The sequence below is a fragment of the Lepisma saccharinum genome, chromosome 2, assembly GCF_977018435.1.
Source record: "Lepisma saccharinum chromosome 2, izLepSacc3.1, whole genome shotgun sequence".
Lineage (NCBI taxonomy): Eukaryota > Metazoa > Arthropoda > Insecta > Zygentoma > Lepismatidae > Lepisma > Lepisma saccharinum.
The window spans coordinates 50,229,527-50,249,863 of NC_139230.1; the positions used below are offsets into that span (position 1 = coordinate 50,229,527).

The 20,337-nt window shown below is 36.9% G+C and overlaps 1 protein-coding gene across 3 annotated transcripts in view; it reads right to left on the minus strand.

Moving 5' to 3' along the window:
• Positions 1 to 20,337, minus strand: part of LOC145984028 (cytosolic carboxypeptidase 6) — a 1,364,216-nt gene that overhangs the window by 248,209 nt on the left and 1,095,670 nt on the right. For all 3 annotated transcript variants that reach the window (XM_083117345.1, XM_083117347.1, XM_083117346.1), the window contains one exon: positions 10,027 to 10,118. In XM_083117345.1, coding sequence (XP_082973471.1) covers positions 10,027 to 10,118 — 92 coding nt within the window. The remainder of the gene's footprint in view (positions 1 to 10,026; positions 10,119 to 20,337) is intronic.

Here is a 20,337-nt window from a genome sequence, read left to right on the forward strand (position 1 = left end):
ATGAGGCCATGGATGTTCCCAAGGTAAAATATTCCGGAGGTAAAATAGTATCCCATTCGGATCTCCGGGAAAGGAACTACATTGGAAGGTCCCAGGACTAAGGATAAGATCTACATTAGGAATAAGGATATTAAATTAGGCACCTGGAATGTTCTGAGCCTTTACTGACCTGGGGCATTTCAGTGTACAGTTAATGAGATAGTTAAGTATAAATTAGATGTAGTAGCTGTCCAGGAAGTTAGGTGGCCAGGAGAAGGGAATTGTAAAACTAAAAATTATACTTTTATCTATGGTGGTACTGAAAATCATAATTTTAGAACAGGCTTTTTCATAAATAATAGAATTATCTCGGCTCTTAAAACAGTAGAATTTATTAATGATAGGATATCATATGCAATTTTACAGGGTAGGTGGTGTAAAATTATTTTAATAAACATATATGCACCAACTGAAGATAAAGATGATAATACTAAAGATGATTTTTATGCAGAGTTAGAATAGGTCTTTGATAAATTTTCTCAGTATCGTACCATACCCCGTTCGGTTAAGAAATATTGACCCTGGCAGGCCTTGTCAGCTCCTGCTCAGAATGTGTAGAATAAGCTTTCTACAGGAAATGGTAAGAACACTGGCCTCTGGCAAGAGGTGACGAGAGGCCAAGCGAGTGTTTAAATACGTGCGCATGAGAGCGACACGAGGCCTTTTAATCTGGAATCATCGGAGGAGCAGGAGCTACTGGTCTTATTTCTAAACCGAACAGGGTAAGCTAGTCTACACCCATTCTGCCATTTGCATTGCTCACTTCAGTCTAGAAACGAATCATGAGTCTATTTTAATGAATAGTTAGATATTTGTACCTGCCCGTTCAGGGCTGTCTCTACCATCAACTAGTACTAATAGTTACATCCCTATTTAAAGATCCCGCGTCCAGAGGAACGCTACGTAGTGGAGTTGCGGAATTTTTTCATTTATTTCACTCTGAAATAAATGAAAATTGAAATTTGTTAAATAGTGACATGTCAGAATTGTTTTTTTTCTCCGCGAATCTTTATTTTTGGGGAAAGCTGCGTAGCACGCAGTTTTAATGTTAATGATGGTTAATGTCGATAATCAGCTTTAATTCAGTCGTTACCCACCACACCCACCCAATAGGCTAATCACCCGCTGCATTAAAGCACATTACAATGCGGAGGAAACGAAAATAGAATGTTTCCTTTGGTAGCCACGGGCAATGAGGCAACAGCTCTGCGCTCTTGCTTCGTCGCGGTTTTCCGCGTCGATGCGATGTGGCATAAGGTACGTCCGTCATTCCGCGCGCCGGAAGGTTCGATGTCGGACATTCGAGTGTCATATTCCGCCCAGAATTTGGCCAGCCCGGGCACGTCTACCGACGAGCCCTTGTCATTCCGCTCCTAGTAACGCCGTGGTTCGCTCGAACCCGGTACCTTCGGTCAGGCCCTGATGGTTATGACAAAACTACCACCTGGGAAATTTTCATCAATTCCCAGGATTTTATCTAAATTTTGAAAGTGGCACTTGATTTTGATGACCCTTGTTTTTGCAGTAGTCTCTTGAACAATTTGGTATTTTTTTTACCGTAAATTTGGTGCGTGACTTATGATATTTCGGCTATAAACGATACGACTCAATCACACCATGGTGTGTGTACTTAGTGAGTCACAGCAGAGAGTATTGCTGAAGTTAATTGTGTTTTTAATTAATTAAAGTACTTTTAAAGTTTCAATTTCATATATATTTTTAAAACAGACCGTAACTTGTTAATGATCCGAAAAGTAACGCCGTTTGTGTTTATGTGTTTTAAGTTAAACTGTTAAAGATTATCGCAAGGAGGATATTTAATTTTATCACGTATAGTTTTGAAATGTACAAGGATCAGTGGTCGACTCACTCGTAATTTAAAATGACTGAAATCTCCTCGCCCCGAAGATGGGAGCCTTGGTACTAATAGACTAATTGTAGTGCAAATTGATAAGGAGATAGTCGAGAGAATACACGAGTCAGTCGCAGAGCATTTTTATTTTTACCTTGTTTAAGGAATATTTTTTTTACTAAAGTAAAGTTAATATGTGAAAAAACGAAACGCTAATTATATTTCTAGGAATAGAGGAGCAATTATATGTCCGCTACTATACGCTGGCGTAAGTAGTAAGAGTGACGCTACCATTCGGCTAGAGTATAACCCGCTCGTTGATTCAATGTTCTAGCTAAGGAATAATAATAGGTGTTTTTAGTTGTACGCGCAGAAATACCGGTAGTGAAATATAAAAGAGTGCGCAAGTGTTTATATATATGTTTTAAGGAATAGAGGAGGAATGATGTCCGCTACTAAAGGTAGTAAGTGTGACGCTCCCTTCCATTAGTTTTAAGGTTATGTCTTCCCCTACGAATTAATTGTGTACACAGAGGTACCCGTAGCAAGAGGAATGACACTGTCATTGTAGCGCAATGACATAAGAATGACTTAGTCTACATGACTTTTAGTTTGTTAAAACACCATAGTTAGGCGTAAGCCAACTTGTAATGAAAAGTAGAACGAGACGTAAGCGGTATTCAAGGCGTGGAGTATTTCACATATTAACGAGATTTTTTGTTATTATCCATATATTTATTGTCTTCAGCTATTTATTAAAGGATAGCTTAATATTCCTCCTTTTGCGTTTTCTAGCTTTGAATTTTAAATACCTTAAACTTCATGTGTATTTTTATATATATTGTTTCAATTTTAAAAGATAAATATCACACTTTCGCTTCAAGTTACGGCATTCCTTAATGTTTAAATAAACACTCTTTAGCGTTATTCAACAGATTTCGTGTGGTTACTTAATCGCACCGCAAATCATTAAATCACTAAATAACGATAAAAGTTAAAAAGGTTCTTTAAATTAAGGTAAAACTGGTTGTCATTTATTTTCATTAAATAACGATGAAGTTTTGCGAATAGTATAATCAATCAAGCAGAATCTTGTTGGCCCTCCCCTTAGGGATAATCACGTTTACATTCCGTCAGCTTACGATAGGTTTAAACACGCAAGTTTAATCTCTGCACCGAAAGCACGATTCATTCGTTGTTTTCCTTTTGTTCCTTCGAACTCAGGATATGTGCAGTCGCAAGACTCAAGTCCAAAGTCGCCAGATTTCCGTGCGGAAATTTTCACATTCGAGTTAGCGGATGAAACATATCTTATTTCAGTCTCGGAGAGAGAGAATTTGATGACACCTTTTTTTTTTTTGTTGTGGATGAACTTTATACTCAGCTGGCTTCGGCAATGAAATTCCTAGTCTCCAAACGAGGTGTGAATTATAGCCTCTTCAAGGGCGCTTATTTATGCGATTTTTTTCTCGTTCCTTCAGAATTTTCAAAAGTTTCCCAAATGAACTTTAATTACCTCTTACAGATTAATTTCATGTTAATCTTCGTAAAGTAGGTAATAGCGAGTAATTGTGCTTATATTTTACTCTCCCACACGTCATAGACTTTAGTTGAAGTAATATCATACGAAATCCTATACTTTTTTCCCGGCCCGGCGTCATGATGTTCATTTACGGTTCCGTTTCAATTTTTTTTCCTAAGGCGACCATAAAAAGTAGTTTTGTTTACCTTATTAGGCTAAAACCTCAAAAGAGTGGATTTAGACGCTTACAGTTGTCATGGGTCAAGTATAATCTCTTACGCGGCGAGCATTTATGCTAAGTGACAAAGAAAATACACGGCGGGCTATAGCATGACGTAGAGTAGTTTTCCTCTTTTCTGTTTAACGCAATGCCTTATATTTTTTTTCCTTTATTCTCAGAACCGTAAATTTACTTCACAGATAGCCAAGAAATGTTTTCTAAATCAATAACCCAGATTAGTTTCAGTTTTAAATTTACATTTTTTACCTAAGAGAGACAAATACGCCCCCCCCCTTATTTTGGCGACGGTTTCGAACCGGTCAAGGCAACCTCCTAGGGTCACACCCGGGATGTTTATGGTTTGCTTTGAGCAATTTTAATTTGATTTTTTTGGTTGGTTAGTATTCTAAACCGTTTTTTCCATTTTTCTCCGTTTATTTAGATCAATTTGTTTCATGAAATATTTTTGTCCCATTTTCCCGTTACTATTATCCTATTACTAATTTGGAACTTCATTTTAACTGTTTATTTATGCTATACGTCAGGCGTATGCAAGCGCAAACAAACCTTGACTAGTGAGCGTTAGGTGGTAGACCAGCAACAGCTGAACCTCGCCCAGCAATAAAGTCAATTCAATTCAATTCAATTCAACAGTACGTCACTATGTCGCCTTGATTTATTCATCCATTTTTATGTATTTTTGTAATTAATGATCTTAACGTCATTGGAGCCATGTCATTTACTCTTTTATTATATTTTAGTGATCCCGAATTTACTTGTGGCTAGGTCCGTTTTAACAGCTGTGACGTTACCAAATTTTGGGTTAATTATTATTATTTTTTTTTTTTTCGTCAGTTCCTCATTTTTACAATGCTTTGACACTTCTGACATGATATTAATGGATTTCGTCGGGTTAATTTTTCTGATACCAGGGGATATATTTTATACCATCTACATATTACTTTTATATATTTATCAATATTTAATCCTAGATATTTTCGTTTATTTTATTGTATATTGATCATGTCCCAACAAAGGGCATTTTGTGCCATGTCATAACTTTAGTTTTATATTGCACATTATTTTATATTTTGGGAGAAGCCAGGGGCTATATATATATATATATAATTTAGTCAATATATACATATATTACTTTGATGAAGTCAGATTTTCATTTTAATGGTGTTCCAGTGTTAAGGCGTCAAATGACATTTTCCGCCTTTTATTTTCTTTAGCCTTCATTCAAACTTTGTTTTATACCTTATATCACTTATTGGGCAGTTTATTTTTACTTATTTTTACTCATGATTTTCACTTGCCTATAAAAGACGATTACTTTACACATTTTTTATATATTTTCAATATTGAATGACTGAGAGCAATGTAGTTTTCCAATGTCTTACCTGTTTCCTACCCTGTTCGGGAATTCCACGAGTTCAAGGAATTTCGAAAGTCGCCCAGCGATTTTTTTTTTTGAGGCCGCAAGAAGAACGCATTCCTGAAGGCTTTGGAGCCCACCAGCCTCCTTTGGGCTTCAGCGGTGTACGTCGCGTAGCAGCACCGAAAACCCTATTCCAAGTGACATCCCAGGATCAGAAGAGCGTCAGAAACCATAAGAAGAAATGTCATCTTACAGAGCAAAACCCCCCCCCACGACTCTAACCCCCTTAAGAAGAAGCATGAACATCTTTCATGTACATCGTCCCCTTTTGCTCTGTAAGGCCAGGCAGTGTCCTTCACCACATATTTGAACTTTCCGGGTACAGTCAACGACCCAAATGTGTTGAGACCCAGCCCTGTGGATCAGCAACCTGCCAGGCCACCTGTGACGTTTCATCCTACCAGTGGCCATAATTACTGTATGCAATGGCGTCTGCTGTGAACTTTCGGGGGCCTATCCTAACATCCCCCCAGTGTTCGCCATTGGACAAGGCATATTTTTGGGGCTTGGAACCGCTACTTGGAGTGGCTTCCCATGGACTACCCTGTGTTCGCCCGCCCCACGGCCCACGTCTTTTCATCTGACCTTTGCTGACCAGTATTCCGGAACTTTCCACATCGGGATTCGAATCCGGTCCCCCAGTGAAAATGATCGGTCAAGGACCGTGTATGTCACAGAACAGTGCTTCGTACCCCAGGACTCCGGGGTTGGAATGTATTTGGATTGCCCTGCCGTATCATTTCTCAGGTCATAGTGTGCACACATAGTGTGCTAAGAACGTCAGTGGCAAGTGCAAACATAACCTTCATCTATTTTTTCATCTTCGTGTGGTTGTGCGCAGTCCAGTGGAGTTTGGTGTTTACCACGGTCTTTTGCTCTCGCCTCGAACTGTCATCCTGATGAGGCGGAAGATTGCGAGCATGCGGCATTAAAGTTTCTCATGGATTACGTCTGCTGCTTGGTTAGCATTTGTTTAGGGGCCAGTCGCATGTATCGCATTACGCTGCAGTGTGTTGAACTTTCCGCTGACTCCACGGACCTGCGAACAACACTTTATATCGCATGTTGACCACCCGTCAGCATTGTTGATTACGAAAGACTCTTCCAGCGTGTGGCTAATGAAAACAAAAGACTTTCTTTCAGCTTTCAAGCTTGAGCTTAATTCTGTTCCATTTAATTTTCGGTGAAGGGTCTCCGACATTTTTTTTTATTATTTTATTTTATGTAACCTTTTTTTCATGTAATAAACAAAAACCTTTTAAATTTTGGTGAATGGCAGAAGGTTCAATTTAAACTTTTCATGACTACAATTTCAATTTTAGAAATTGTCTTGCAAGAGGGGGTGTCGTACCATACCCCGTTCGGTTAAGAAATATTGACCCTGGCAGGCCTTGTCAGCTCCTGCTCAGAATGTGTAGAATAAGCTTTCTACAGGAAATGGTAAGAACACTGGCCTCTGGCAAGAGGTGACGAGAGGCCAAGCGAGTGTTTAAATACGTGCGCATGAGAGCGACACGAGGCCTTTTAATCTGGAATCATCGGAGGAGCAGGAGCTACTGGTCTTATTTCTAAACCGAACAGGGTAAGCTAGTCTACACCCATTCTGCCATTTGCATTGCTCACTTCAGTCTAGAAACGAATCATGAGTCTATTTTAATGAATAGTTAGATATTTGTACCTGCCCGTTCAGGGCTGTCTCTACCATCAACTAGTACTAATAGTTACATCCCTATTTAAGATCCCCGCGTTCAGAGGAACGCTACGGTATGATATAAAAATTTTGTTAGGTGACTGTAATGCACAGATTGGCAAAGAAGAGACATTTAAACCCACGATTGGTAAAGAAAGTCTTCATGAATTAAGTAATGATAATGGTATAAGATTGATTACTTTTGCAACCTCAAAGAATTTAATTGTGAAAAGTACCACTTTTAAACATAAAGATATCCATAAATATACCTGGTCTTCTCCAGATGGTAAAACTCATAATCAGATAGATCATATTCTCATTGATAAGAGAAGGCATACTAGTATAATTGACGTTCGTACACATACAGGTGCTGAATGTGCCAGTGACCATTATTTAGTAATTGCTAAATTAAGATAAAGACTCGCAGTGATAAATCATAAGCAACAAAATCTAAAAGTTCTAAAATTTAATACAGGAAAATTTGCTGATGAAAGAATTAAGAAAGATTATCCAATCAAACTGTCAAATAGATTTGATGTCTTGCAGGATTTAAATGATGATGAAAATATAAATGAAACAGACGTAAATAAGAATTGGGAGCACATACGTAATGCAATAGAATCAGCAGCTAAAGAAAGTATAGGATACCATAAACCAAGAAAAAGTAAGCCATGGTTTGATAATGAATGTCATAATCTAATAGAAATAAGAAATCAGGCTAGACTTAGGTGGTTAAATAACTCTGATGATACAAATCTAAGCAATTATAATATAATAAAGCGAGAAGTTAACAGCACGTTTAGAAATAAAAAAAGAGATTACTTGAAAAGAAAAATTAACGAAATTGAAACAAACAGCAAAAATAAAAATATCAGAGATTTATATAAAGGTGTAATTGAATTTAGAAAGGGGTGGCAACCTAAAGTAAACTTGATAAAAGATAAAGACGGTGATTTTCTAGCTGACCCAAGTAATATTCTAAATAGATGGAAGAACTACTTTAATGACCTTTTAAATGTTCATGTAGGAGATAAATCAGAAGTAAATGAAGTGCACACAGCCGAACCTTTAGTTCCAGAACCTAACTTGACTGAAGTTAAAGATGTTATTAAAAGGCTAAAGAATAACAAATCACCTGGCATTGATTTAATACCAGCTGAGTTAATTAAATATGGTAGGAATTCGTTAATATGTCAAATTCATAAATTAATTTGTTTAATATGGAATAAAGAAGAAATCCCTCAACAGTGGAAAGAATCCATAATTGTTCCTGTGTTTAAAAAAGGTGATAAAATGAACTACAATAATTACTGTGGAATTTCTCTACTCTCAACAACATATAAAATATTATCTAACATTCTTTTAACAAGACTAACCCCATATGCTAATGAAATTATAGGTGATTATCAATGTGGATTTAAACGTAACAGATCAACTACAGATCAAATTTTTCACATTAGACAGAAACTTGAAAAGAAGTGGGAATATAATCAAAATGTCCATCAGCTATTCATTAATTTCAAAAAGCATATGATTCGTTCAAAAGAGATAAATTATATAATATATTAGTAGAGTTTGGAATTCCTAAGAAGCTTGTTAGTATGATAAAAGTATGCACCAGTGAAACAGAAAGTAAAATTCGTGTGGGTATTAATATGTCTGACAAATTTACAATTCATGATGGGTTAAAACAAAGAGATGCATTATCTCCATTGCTCTTTAATCTTGCCTTAGAATATGCTGTTAGGAAGGTAAAAAAAACTAACGAAGGACTAAAATTAAATGGTGTGACTCAGTTTTTAGCATATGCAGATGATGTAGACTTATTAGGGGATGATATAAATACAATTAAGAATAATGCTAAAATATTTTTCAAAACTACTAAAGAGATAGGTTTGGAAGTTAACAAAGAGAAAACTAAATATATGCTTACATTCCGAAACCAAGTGTTAGGTAATAATCAAAATCTAATTATTGATAACAACTCGTTTGAACCAGTTTCCAAATTCAAATACTTAGGAGTAATATTAACAAATGAAAATTATATTAAAGAGGAAATAAAAAGTAGGCTTAATTCAGGGAATGCATGTTACTTCTCTCTTCATAAACTTTTGTCTTCTCGTTTAATATCTAAGAAACTAAAAGTTAAAATATACAAAACAGTAATTTTACCTGTAGTATTATATGGGTGTGAAACGTGGTCCATTGCATTGAAAGAGGAACATAAATTGAGAGTATTTGAAAGTAAGATTCTTAGGAAAATATTTGGACCTAAAAGAGATCAGGAGACAGGTGAGTGGAGAAGGTTACATAATTTAGAACTATATAATTTGTATTCATGTCCAGATATTATTAGAATAATTAAATCAAGAAGACTTAGGTGGGCAGGCCATGTGGCACGAATGGGAGAGGAGAGAGGAGTTTACAGGATTCTTGTTGGGAAACCTGATGGTAAGAGACCTGTAGGAAGGCCAAGACGAAGATGGAGGGACAACGTTGAGATGGACCTAAAGGGAATCGGTAGGGATGGAAAAGAGTATATAGATCTTGCTCAAGATAGGGACAGATGGAAGGCCTGTGTTGCTGCAGCCATGAACCTTCGGCTTTGAGAAGGCTAGGGAGTTAGTTAGTTAGTTCACTTTATGCACAGATAGGCTAATTGAGATGCCATCCACAGATTAAAATGTGATTCGGATCAATAAACTGAAATGTTCTCTTGATTACGAACGATAACATTATTCACTTTTACAAAGACCACAGCCAACTTGCGGTGATGATTTTGTTGTAAGAATTCTGAGCTAATAAAGGTAAATGAAACAAACACACATTTCTCTGAAAACTATCCTATAATAATAAAATCACCCACTTAAACATATCAAAGAACCAGTCAGTCATGATTCAAAAACTTTAACGATGTTATTTGACAACATTCATTTTTTCGATTGTGGCTAATCGTTTTGATTATTAAACAACAATCGCATGCATTATTATAATGTGTTTTTGTATTGCTGTCTTCCTACATGAAGTTGTTTATTTTACGCTCATAAATTTAGTCTGAAATTAATGAGATTGAAAATGCCTTTAATTTCACTTCTCGTGATGATGCTAATTATCAGGTTGTCTGTAGAATGTTTCGTTCTAGTGTCAATTTGTAGTACATTATAGTACAGGCACATTGCATGCGAGAACAGGGCAACATTCAACACAATAATCTCACACACATACAAACCTGTATTTTTTCACAAATAAAAATCTTACTTACCTGTATACATCTTCGTAAGCATTTCCGTAGATGAAAACCCCTAGAAGACTAGAATGGGCATGCAGATCCAACACAAAATCCAAGTCCACATTCTGCAAGAAATGAAAGAAATGTAATATTTAGATGTATGTTAACAAAGTTAATCTATGCACGAAACAAACTATGATATTTGACTGTTTTTATTTAACTGATTACAAAAATATGTCAATGGTTTAACAACTCATTATGTATTCCATAGCTCTCTTATGGAATCCTGCATGCAAAGCAAATAATAGAATTTGTTGTTTGTGAGGAAGATTTCATACTAATTGGTACTTTCCACCCAAAAATAAGTTCCGATTTGAGTTTTTCGATATTGTGATATTCGTGAAATATTTCCTATATACTGTAAATTAAATGGTATAGTTTTGGGCTGGAAAGATATTATTTTATAATCTAGAAACATTTTAAAACAAGGAAAGTAAGTTTGTTTCACGTGGTATTAAAAATTTCTAGTTTAGCAACATAGACCGAAAGGAAACGAACAAAGTGGTTAATTTTCAAGTTATATTTTTTCTCGCTTATGACTTATCCAATGTCTGACTTCGTTATGTTAATTGTGATGATGAAGGGACGGAAGATAGAAAGGGACAAGGATGTGGCCTTCGTTAAAGATCTAACTCCAGTCCGAAGTGATTCAGACAACTACGGTAAACCCTAGGCGGGATGACATTCCGTGGATACTGAACATATTTTATTCATGTTTCTTGTTGAACACTTCCATTTTTCTTGTTTAGTTACTGATTACAATTTATACACACATTTTTCTTCTTTTAATGAAAGTATTGTGCTAGACTCATCCCACACTTTAATTCACTGCATCACAATGAGAAACCAAATCGTTTGAACTGCTCTTTTAGCGTGTATTTCCTGATAAGACGATATCCAGGGTCCCATAAAATAAATATTGCAGTCCATCGAAGCCTCTCTTTGCTTTTACCGCCACTAAAGAAATCCGGTATTTGTATTCTAGGTTCACAAAAGAAAATGCGACGCGGGAAGAATAGCCCCTTCCATTTTCCCTCCCATCTTTCCGTTTCCCTTTTTCTGTTTCCTCCATTCGTTGGTCATTCGGAAAGTCGGATCCAAAATTGAGTTAGAGAACGCAAGTAAAAGTCAAGGCTAGCTGGAACTCATTCGGGCCATTTTCTTTCTCCGAATTGTTCTGGCTTGTTATGAATTGTGGCGATCGCGAAGAGGATTTCGAGTGACGCTTGCGAGAAAATTGCGTCAATCTGGAGAGGTTGAAACCAACCATGCGGACTATTTCTGAAACCACGGCTTTGTACTTCTTTCCATTATTGAGCCCACTCTTCACATCCTTCACCACCTTTTTTCTCCGCCATCTTTCTCTCTTCTGTTATCTGGTTTCCTCATGGTGTCATATTGTCCTTTTCGTAGACATTTGTTGGCCCAGCTCTCTATATAAGCCGAAATATGAACTTGCAAACTTGTCATAACATCAATAAAATTCTAGGCTGTTGCGATAGTAGAAAATTGAGCAATTATTTGAGAGTTATTTGCAAACAACGCGGTGGGCAAATTTCTAGAATATGTCTAATGGATCATCTCAGTATTGCTTGTTGTGGGTTGCGGTAATTTTGATGGATGCCTATCACAGGTCATTTGTCGAAACAGAAACCAACAATATCCTTCGCGTAAGTTCTCTGCTATACATTGGACAGGTTCAAATTCTACCAATAGAGCAACACGCGGACAATTGCGTAAACTATGTCATTGAACAATCCAATCACGGATAGCAGAAGCATATTTTCCAACGCAATTTTAATAACATATACAGAAATACCTCAGAGCTACATTCACATTTCTTAATGTGCCAATTCAGTGAAAGATGAAGGATGTGTCTGTGTGTGGGTTTATGTATATGTCTATATATACACTGCTGGACAATGGCTAGGGAACAAACACAAATTGGGACACAACATTCGTGGGCATTAATCCAAATACACCAGAACACCATATACAAGTACAGACATGACACCAACTTTATTGACACAATATGGCTGAGAGTCCACACCATGGAAAGAAATAGGACCAGATCGAAGGGAGGGGTACCGTCAGAGCGTGAGGGAATGATGACACGAATGAGTTACAATGCCATGAATGACAACTGATCTGGTCCAATGAACAAGGTGTATGACCACCTTGGACAGCACTGCATAATGTGCATCTGTAGAGCACACTCTTCACGAGACTGTTCAGGAGTTCAGTCGGTATATTGTCCCATTCTTCCGCTAATGCAGTTTTCAGTTCCTGGAGAGTCTTGGGTGATGTGTTCCTCTGTGCAACAAAACTTCCAAGAGTGTCCCAGGCATGTTCTATGGAATTCAGGTCCGGCGAATACACAGGTCATAACATTCGCTCAATATCCTCCATTTCCAGTATATCCGCAATGCAAGCAGTCTGTGGGTATAGGCATTGTCGTCCAGGAAAAGAAAGTCAGGACCTTTTGCACCACGGAAAAGAACATATCCCTCCACAATCACGGTACCAACCCTGCTGTGAAGATATGCAGTGGTGTTGACCCTGACATCATGACCACCGTATCTGTCACATTCACGGATGTTTTGTGGGTGGTAACGGGTTCCCTGCTCTCTCCACACCAGCTGGTGTCCAGAATCGCTCGTCACACTGAACTGGGACTCATCTGAGATCATCACCTTGGACCACTCCCTTTGACCCCACTCACGATATTCCATACACCACTGATATCTGGGATTCTGGCATAGCGGTGGCTTGGAGATAGTGGAACACACTTCTCTGGCTTCCGAGCATATAAACCGACAATAAGCAGTAGCCGTGAAATGGTTTTATGGGATACATGAGTGCCTGACACTTGCAAGATACCCAGCAATCTGGGCAGGATTTGCAGTTTGATTCCTTCTTGCCAATTGCGCTATGTACCGATCCTCTCTGACTGTTGTACCTAATTCATCGACCTCCACCATACACACGCACGGCTGTTACTCTGGTTACAGCGGCTCTTTTCAGTCTGAAATAACACATTTGGACACTCCCATCACAGTGCAACTTCCGTGACACTTTGACCTGCTTCAAGCCCACCAACTGCCATTCCACAATCATAATCATTCGGATGAAACCTTTCAGCCATCCTTCTACACCAGATTCACTTTCCACAGCAGTATTTCAACACTTAGCTTTTTTGCTCACTATCGCATTCGACAGTCTTCTTCGGATCGTGCCTGCGGAGTGATTTCGGTTGGGTTTCCCAGAAACGTGGGCTCTGATAGCACTGTTGTCTCTTCCACCGGTAAAGACTACTCCCTAGTGACCTCTACTGGTAGCGTTATGCAGCTACACAGCCGCTGCGCAGCGATGTCAGCAGAACTTCTGCTGTTCCCTAGCAATTGTCCAGCAGTGTATATTAAACCGCAGTAAGCTGAGGGATTCCCTGATCGCGTAGTATGACATTGTATTGTAATCAAGGGGTCCGGATTCGACTCTTGTGGAAGCACTTAATGGTTCAGATCCCACTTTAAATTGTAGGTCCAATCATGATTATCCTATCTGTGCACAAAGTGGACTTAGAAAATAAAACTCAAACCTGAGTAAGGTGGAGTGCCACCTAATCCACGAGGTAGCTTTCAGGAAGATTTCAGACCGAAGTGACAAGTGGCACGCGACACACGTCGCTTGGGAACGAGCAAATCAACAGCAACGTTTCACAGCGTAGCGACATGACAGGAAGCACAAGCCTGCGTTCGATTGGTGAAATCCTGAAGAGACACGTGTCGCGTGTCGCTTTGGTGTGAAATGTACCTTACTCTTGCGGTGTCGCCCTCTCAACGCAACCGGATCCTCCACTTCTGTTCAGCTGCTTACTGGTCTTGAAATGCAGTGTTAAGGCGGGAAGCTCGAACAGCATAGACACCTCGTTTCTCTTCACAATTGAGCGAGATGCTGAAGCGTTCTAGTTCATATACAATAGTATAACTACTTTAAAAGTAACAATAATCAGATCATTTTAGTAGTTCTAGAAAGTAAGGTCGTTTAGTAGCCTTGTTTGTTCATAGTGATTGGTCATGAGGTGAAGTCTTCTGTACCCAGTCGAGGTGACATGTCATGTCATGTGATAAATCATTATTTGATTGAGTTTTTATTTTAAGTCCAATTTATACTAACGATTGGCTAATCGGGACTGGACAGTTTGCAGTGGGATCCAAACCACTATGTGCCTCTACCGGGTATAGAACCTGGGACTGGATTAGAGGGATTGGATTTGTTCAAATTCATACTTGGTACGAGGCCTATCATTTTTATTAATTTAAGCACAATGGAAATCATATTTTGACGATGTTTTTGTCGATTTTATACTATTGCAAATCTGTGATTTTTCATCTCATACTTCGTACGAATGTCATAATTTCTTTCGAGTTAAAGTACGTAACACCTACACCCACGCACACCCACGCTCACCCACACCCACCCACGCACACCCACACACACCAACGCACACCCACACAAATTTACTTCCGGTCTACTTCTATTGCATCATGTTGCGCAACAAGTTATTACGCAACATTGCGATGGCTCGTAAGGGTAAATTATTGCATCATGTTATGCAACAAGTTATTACGCAATATTATGATGACCCATATCTAACGTGTTGTTTTCTGATTGGTTGGTTATGACGTAATGCGATGATGTGGTGTTTTCTGATTAGGTCACTGTTCCGGATGTTTTCAACGCGGTCCGCGATTAGGTTACTTAAAGGGTTTTTGCATTACAAATCAGTCAGTATCGTGAGAGTGTTTGTAGAGTGCGGACGTGTTGTTGCAGTGCTCCTCATAATTGTTTTGTTAAAAGTTAAGTATTTAATTTATTTTAAAGCTACATATTATTTATTATTTTAAGTTTAAAAAGTGTATCAAGTTATTTTTTTTCATAGTAATTTCGATCAGATTGAGTTTTGATGTGATCAGATGTTACTTGTTGTCTCCTGAAATTTTGTATAAATAACATAGCTGAAAAATTTATCGTAAAAGCTACAATTATTTTATTTTGAAGGTGGTTTAAGTCGTTTTTCACACAGATTGAATTTGTATGAATTTGTATTTGTATTGAATTTTGTATTTTTTCCGTGAAAATTTATATATAAATACCAGAGCTGAAAAAAAATTAATATAATTATAACTATTGTTTTTTTAAGTTACAGTCTATCAATTATCGTAAGTTTAAAAGTGTTTTTTTCTAGTAAATAGATTCTTATTGAAGTTTGAGTTGATTGTGCGTCTTATTGTTATTTACTTAAAAGCATATTAAATAAATGTCATCTACCAATTTCATCGAATGTGTTATTTGTTGGAAATTAATCTCCAAAAGTAATATTAGCAAGCATAAGGCAAGATGTAGCGAAACAGGTCCGAAAATAAATTGTTTGTTACCTACTAAGCCTTGTACTCAATGTGGAAAAATAATTAGCATTGCTAATGTAAGTAAACACATGAAAATTTGCAAAGCATCAACCGGACATGGAACATTGAAAAGAAAAATTGATCATCCTGAAACTGAAGCTTCTACTTCCAAACAAATTAAGATGTCTAATGAACAAAAGCCGATTAGATCTGCAATCAACAACCAACTCCGGGATTTTCTTTTTACTTCGAAACCAGGCTGTGATATTTCTAGTTTTTTGAGTGAAATTAAAACATCTATCATAAATATTTTGAAAAATAAACTAGAAAACAACTCCATAAAAGTATATGTTGATCTAATCTGTAAATATAAGAAAACCAATGGTACAAGAAATATTTTTTTTCACAAAACGAAAAACCAAGTTCTTTATTTGGCAGACATTGATAATTTGAATGTTTTTTATTCTAATCTTACTAGTGAATTGATTAGGAAACATGATGAATTCGAGGCTAAGGGATCAGGTTGGTCTTTATGTAGAAGTCCTCACAGATTAATCGCTTATGTAAACAAATTTACACCTTTTTCTGCTTCAAGCCACGTTCCTTCCGGTAGAAATTCAGCATAAGAGAGCCGTGCTGAACATTTACAACACCGACAATAAGTGTTTTATGTGGTGCATTTTAGCGGCACATACGGAGGATTCGAGTGGATAGATCCCGTTTCAATTGATATTAATCATTTCAACGATCGTGAATTTGGTCTGTTTTTTGAGGTAGACATTGAATTTCCAAATAATTTGCATGATATTTTTTCCGATTTACCTCCGGCTCCCGAAATTAAATGTCCATCTGATTCTAATCAAAGCAAGCTTATGTTAACTCTGGAGAGAAAAGAGAGATATGTCGTCCACTACAAGAATCTCCAGTTTTTGATTGGGAAAGGTGTTCAGGTAGTATGTGAGAAGAATTCTCAAGTTCAAACACTCTCCATGGTTAAAATCTTACATTGAGACCAACACGAGATATTGGTACGAATTTAGGCTTCTGGATCTTGAGGTTTCACGTGTTACAGATTCCACTAATGTAGTTTCCGGTGAAATGATTATGGTGAAATATGAAATACTTTCCGATTCTCATCCGTGAAATGTTGATCACACACCGGACACGTTTCAATGTTATTGTAAGATTGAAGTTCATCACTAGATAATGGAAGCATTGGTTTCGATTGGCATAAGAGGCTGCCAATTTTCTCAACCTCCTCCACCATCTTTTTAAAAAAGAGTGCAATAACATTCGGTCCGCGATATATATATGGTTTATCTATCCTATCCTGCCAAACAGCAACATATCCAAAACTATTTGAATCATGAAGCTGGTATGGAGTTGTGGAAGAAAATTCGGGATCCGGATCGCAATAAGACAATGGTTTGAGAAAAGCCTGAAAGTCTGCGATATTAATGGACGGATGTTCCAACAAGGCCTTGTGCATTTTAAATTCTTCGAATTCATTTGCTTTTGGGCATTAACATGCGAGCCGGTCTGTTGACTCCACAGTAGACTTTATGTTCAGCAAGTTTTTGTTTGGCAATTTCTTGATTTTGGAAATGTTGGTAATTACGTCGGTCACGATCGTCGAATACGGTTAAACACCTTGGACAAACTTCGATGTGTGCAGGAAGCTTGTTTGTTTGGCTTCTGACCAAGCGGGAGAGTGAACAAATTAGCGTGTAATGATGAACATCATTGTCAGCAATAAGAAGCAGATTGATTTCTACGGCTTCGTCATCAACAATATTAGTTATCCTAACAGGATGCACAAAATGCTTAACTGAAGTATACGAATATACATTTAAAGCTAATCGTTTTCCTTCTCCATTTCGTACCCTGTTTTCAAACTTTGTTATGTCAGAAATAGCAACAGGGTATTCGATGCCTGTCATAGCATATTCAATCTCGTCTACATATTGTGTGTAATGACTAACCCGATATGGATTATTTGAACAATGAACCGGATGAAGTGCCGCTAAAATGCACCACATAAAACACTTATTGTCGGTGTTGTAAATGTTCAGCACGGCTCTCTTATGCTGAATTTCTACCGGAAGGAACGTGGCTTGAAGCAGAAAAAGGTGTAAATTTGTTTACATAAGCGATTAATCTGTGAGGACTTCTACATAAAGACCAACCTGATCCCTTAGCCTCGAATTCATCATGTTTCCTAATCAATTCACTAGTAAGATTAGAATAAAAAACATTCAAATTATCAATGTCTGCCAAATAAAGAACTTGGTTTTTCGTTTTGTGAAAAAAATATTTCTTGTACCATTGGTTTTCTTATATTTACAGATTAGATCAACATATACTTTTATGGAGTTGTTTTCTAGTTTATTTTTCAAAATATTTATGATAGATGTTTTAATTTCACTCAAAAAACTAGAAATATCACAGCCTGGTTTCGAAGTAAAAAGAAAATCCAGGAGTTGGTTGTTGATTGCAGATCTAATCGGCTTTTGGTCATTAGACATCTTAATTTGTTTGGAAGTAGAAGCTTCAGTTTCAGGATGATCAATTTTTCTTTTCAATGTTCCATGTCCGGTTGATGCTTTGCAAATTTTCATGTGTTTACTTACATTAGCAATGCTAATTATTTTTCCACATTGAGTACAAGGCTTAGTAGGTAACAAACAATTTATTTTCGAACCTGTTTCGCTACATCTTGCCCTATGCTTGCTAATATTACTTTTGGAGATTAATTTCCAACAAATAACACATTCGATGAAATTGGTAGATGACATTTATTTAATATGCTTTTAAGTAAATAACAATAAGACGCACAATCAACTCAAACTTCAATAAGAATCTATTTACTAGAAAAAAACACTTTTAAACTTACGATAATTGATAGACTGTAACTTAAAAAAACAATAGTTATAATTATATTAATTTTTTTTCAGCTCTGGTATTTATATATAAATTTTCTCGGGAAAAAATACAAAATTCAATACAAATACAAATCCATACAAATTCAATCTGTGTGAAAAACGACTTAAACCACCTTCAAAATAAAATAATTGTAGCTTTTACGATAAATTTTTCAGCTATGTTATTTATACAAAATTTCAGGAGACAACAAGTAACATCTGATCACATCAAAACTCAATCTGATCGAAATTACTATGAAAAAAAATAACTTGATACACTTTTTAAACTTAAAATTATAAATAATATGTAGCAGTAGTGTTATTTGTGCTACAACCATTTCGATAAATGATGAACCCCCCTCAGGCAGATTTGGCTACACTTAAAACTTGCTCAACATGCCCATATGAGCTTTTTGCTCAAGTGTGGTACTCCGTCTAATACAAGATTTTTGTAAAAATGCTCTTGGGAATTTCTGTGAAATGATGAGCCCCCTCAGATTGATTTGTCCACACTTACAAAAGGCACTTCTGTCAGATTGTTGTCCATAAGCTTGTTAAAAATATGCCCCTCTTGATATTTTTTTTCCCCACACCTAAAACTAAGCCAAGATACACACACACCTACACACCTACACACACACCCCCCCCCCACACACACACACAAAGCACATTGTTGAACCCAACTGATATTTTTTATTAAGTATAGAGTTTTGATTTGAACCCCAAGAAATTTTATATAAATACCAAAGCCAAAAATATTCACACACATACACACACACACACACTAAATATACAAAACACACTGCTGAACCCAACTGATATTTTTTTATTAAGCATAGAATTTTGATTTGAACCCCAAGAAATTTTATATAATAAACCAAGAAAATTCTAATATTTATTTTTGTTTAACAGGTACAACAAGTTCTGAGCACATAAGCAGTTTCTGAGGAATACAAGGCAGCAGCAGCAGCAAGCAAATAACTTATAGAAGGCAGTGTGTATCCTATCTAATTGCATGGATAATCTTGACACAGGATTTTTTGAGAGAAGATGTATTTCAAAATACATAAAATCTAAGTCACTTGTTGATGATTTAAAGCTTAGATTCTTTGGCCTGTCCGAGTATGACCTGTTTACAGTGCAAAATGAAACTGAAATGCAGTGGGTGCTTGCCAGTGACAGGCCATTCCAATGCCTCTATCTCAATTTTATCACCAAGTTTGAAAGGCTTGTATACAACAAGTACAAGAGAATTGTTGGATTGTTTGTTAATTTTTATACAGACAGGTGCCATTATAATTTAAGGTTGAAATTGTTTGACAATTATTGGTTCAACAATTGCTATGAGCATTGTTTTGAGTATAGGATGCCCATGATTGCATCTCAGAGTTTAAATTGGAGACATTATAAATATTCAAATAAAATTATTAACAAGATATCTAAAAATAAGAAGATTGAATTTGTTACAACTGATAATGGGAATTTGTACAGTGGTGAAGATTTCAATCCAGAGTTTGTATCATATTCCAACTATATATATTTGAATGAGCTTGTCATGTATTTTATAAGGCAAAAATTTAGAGATTGCACTTATGATTGTATTGTTGAGGCACTGGGGCTGAATAATTTGCATGACATATGCAACTGTGGGAGAGTTTTGTCCAGCCTCTCAGTGTGATTTCAGGCACAGGAATCTGGCAGTTGGGAATCACCTCGCAGCAGGCAGCCCTGATTATTTCAGCAGAGACAGCAATCAAGGTAAATAAATATTTGCTGCAAGTGTAAATCCCTGCCCATCATAGCCAGGCTCGGGTCTGTATGCAGGAAGAGGCAAGATATTTGTTTGAAATCTCCTTGGGTATAATTTTCTGAATCCTGTACCTAATAATAGCATCACAGCATAACTCTGATAGAGATAGGGACATTGAGTATTAATATTCAGAACAAACCTCTAT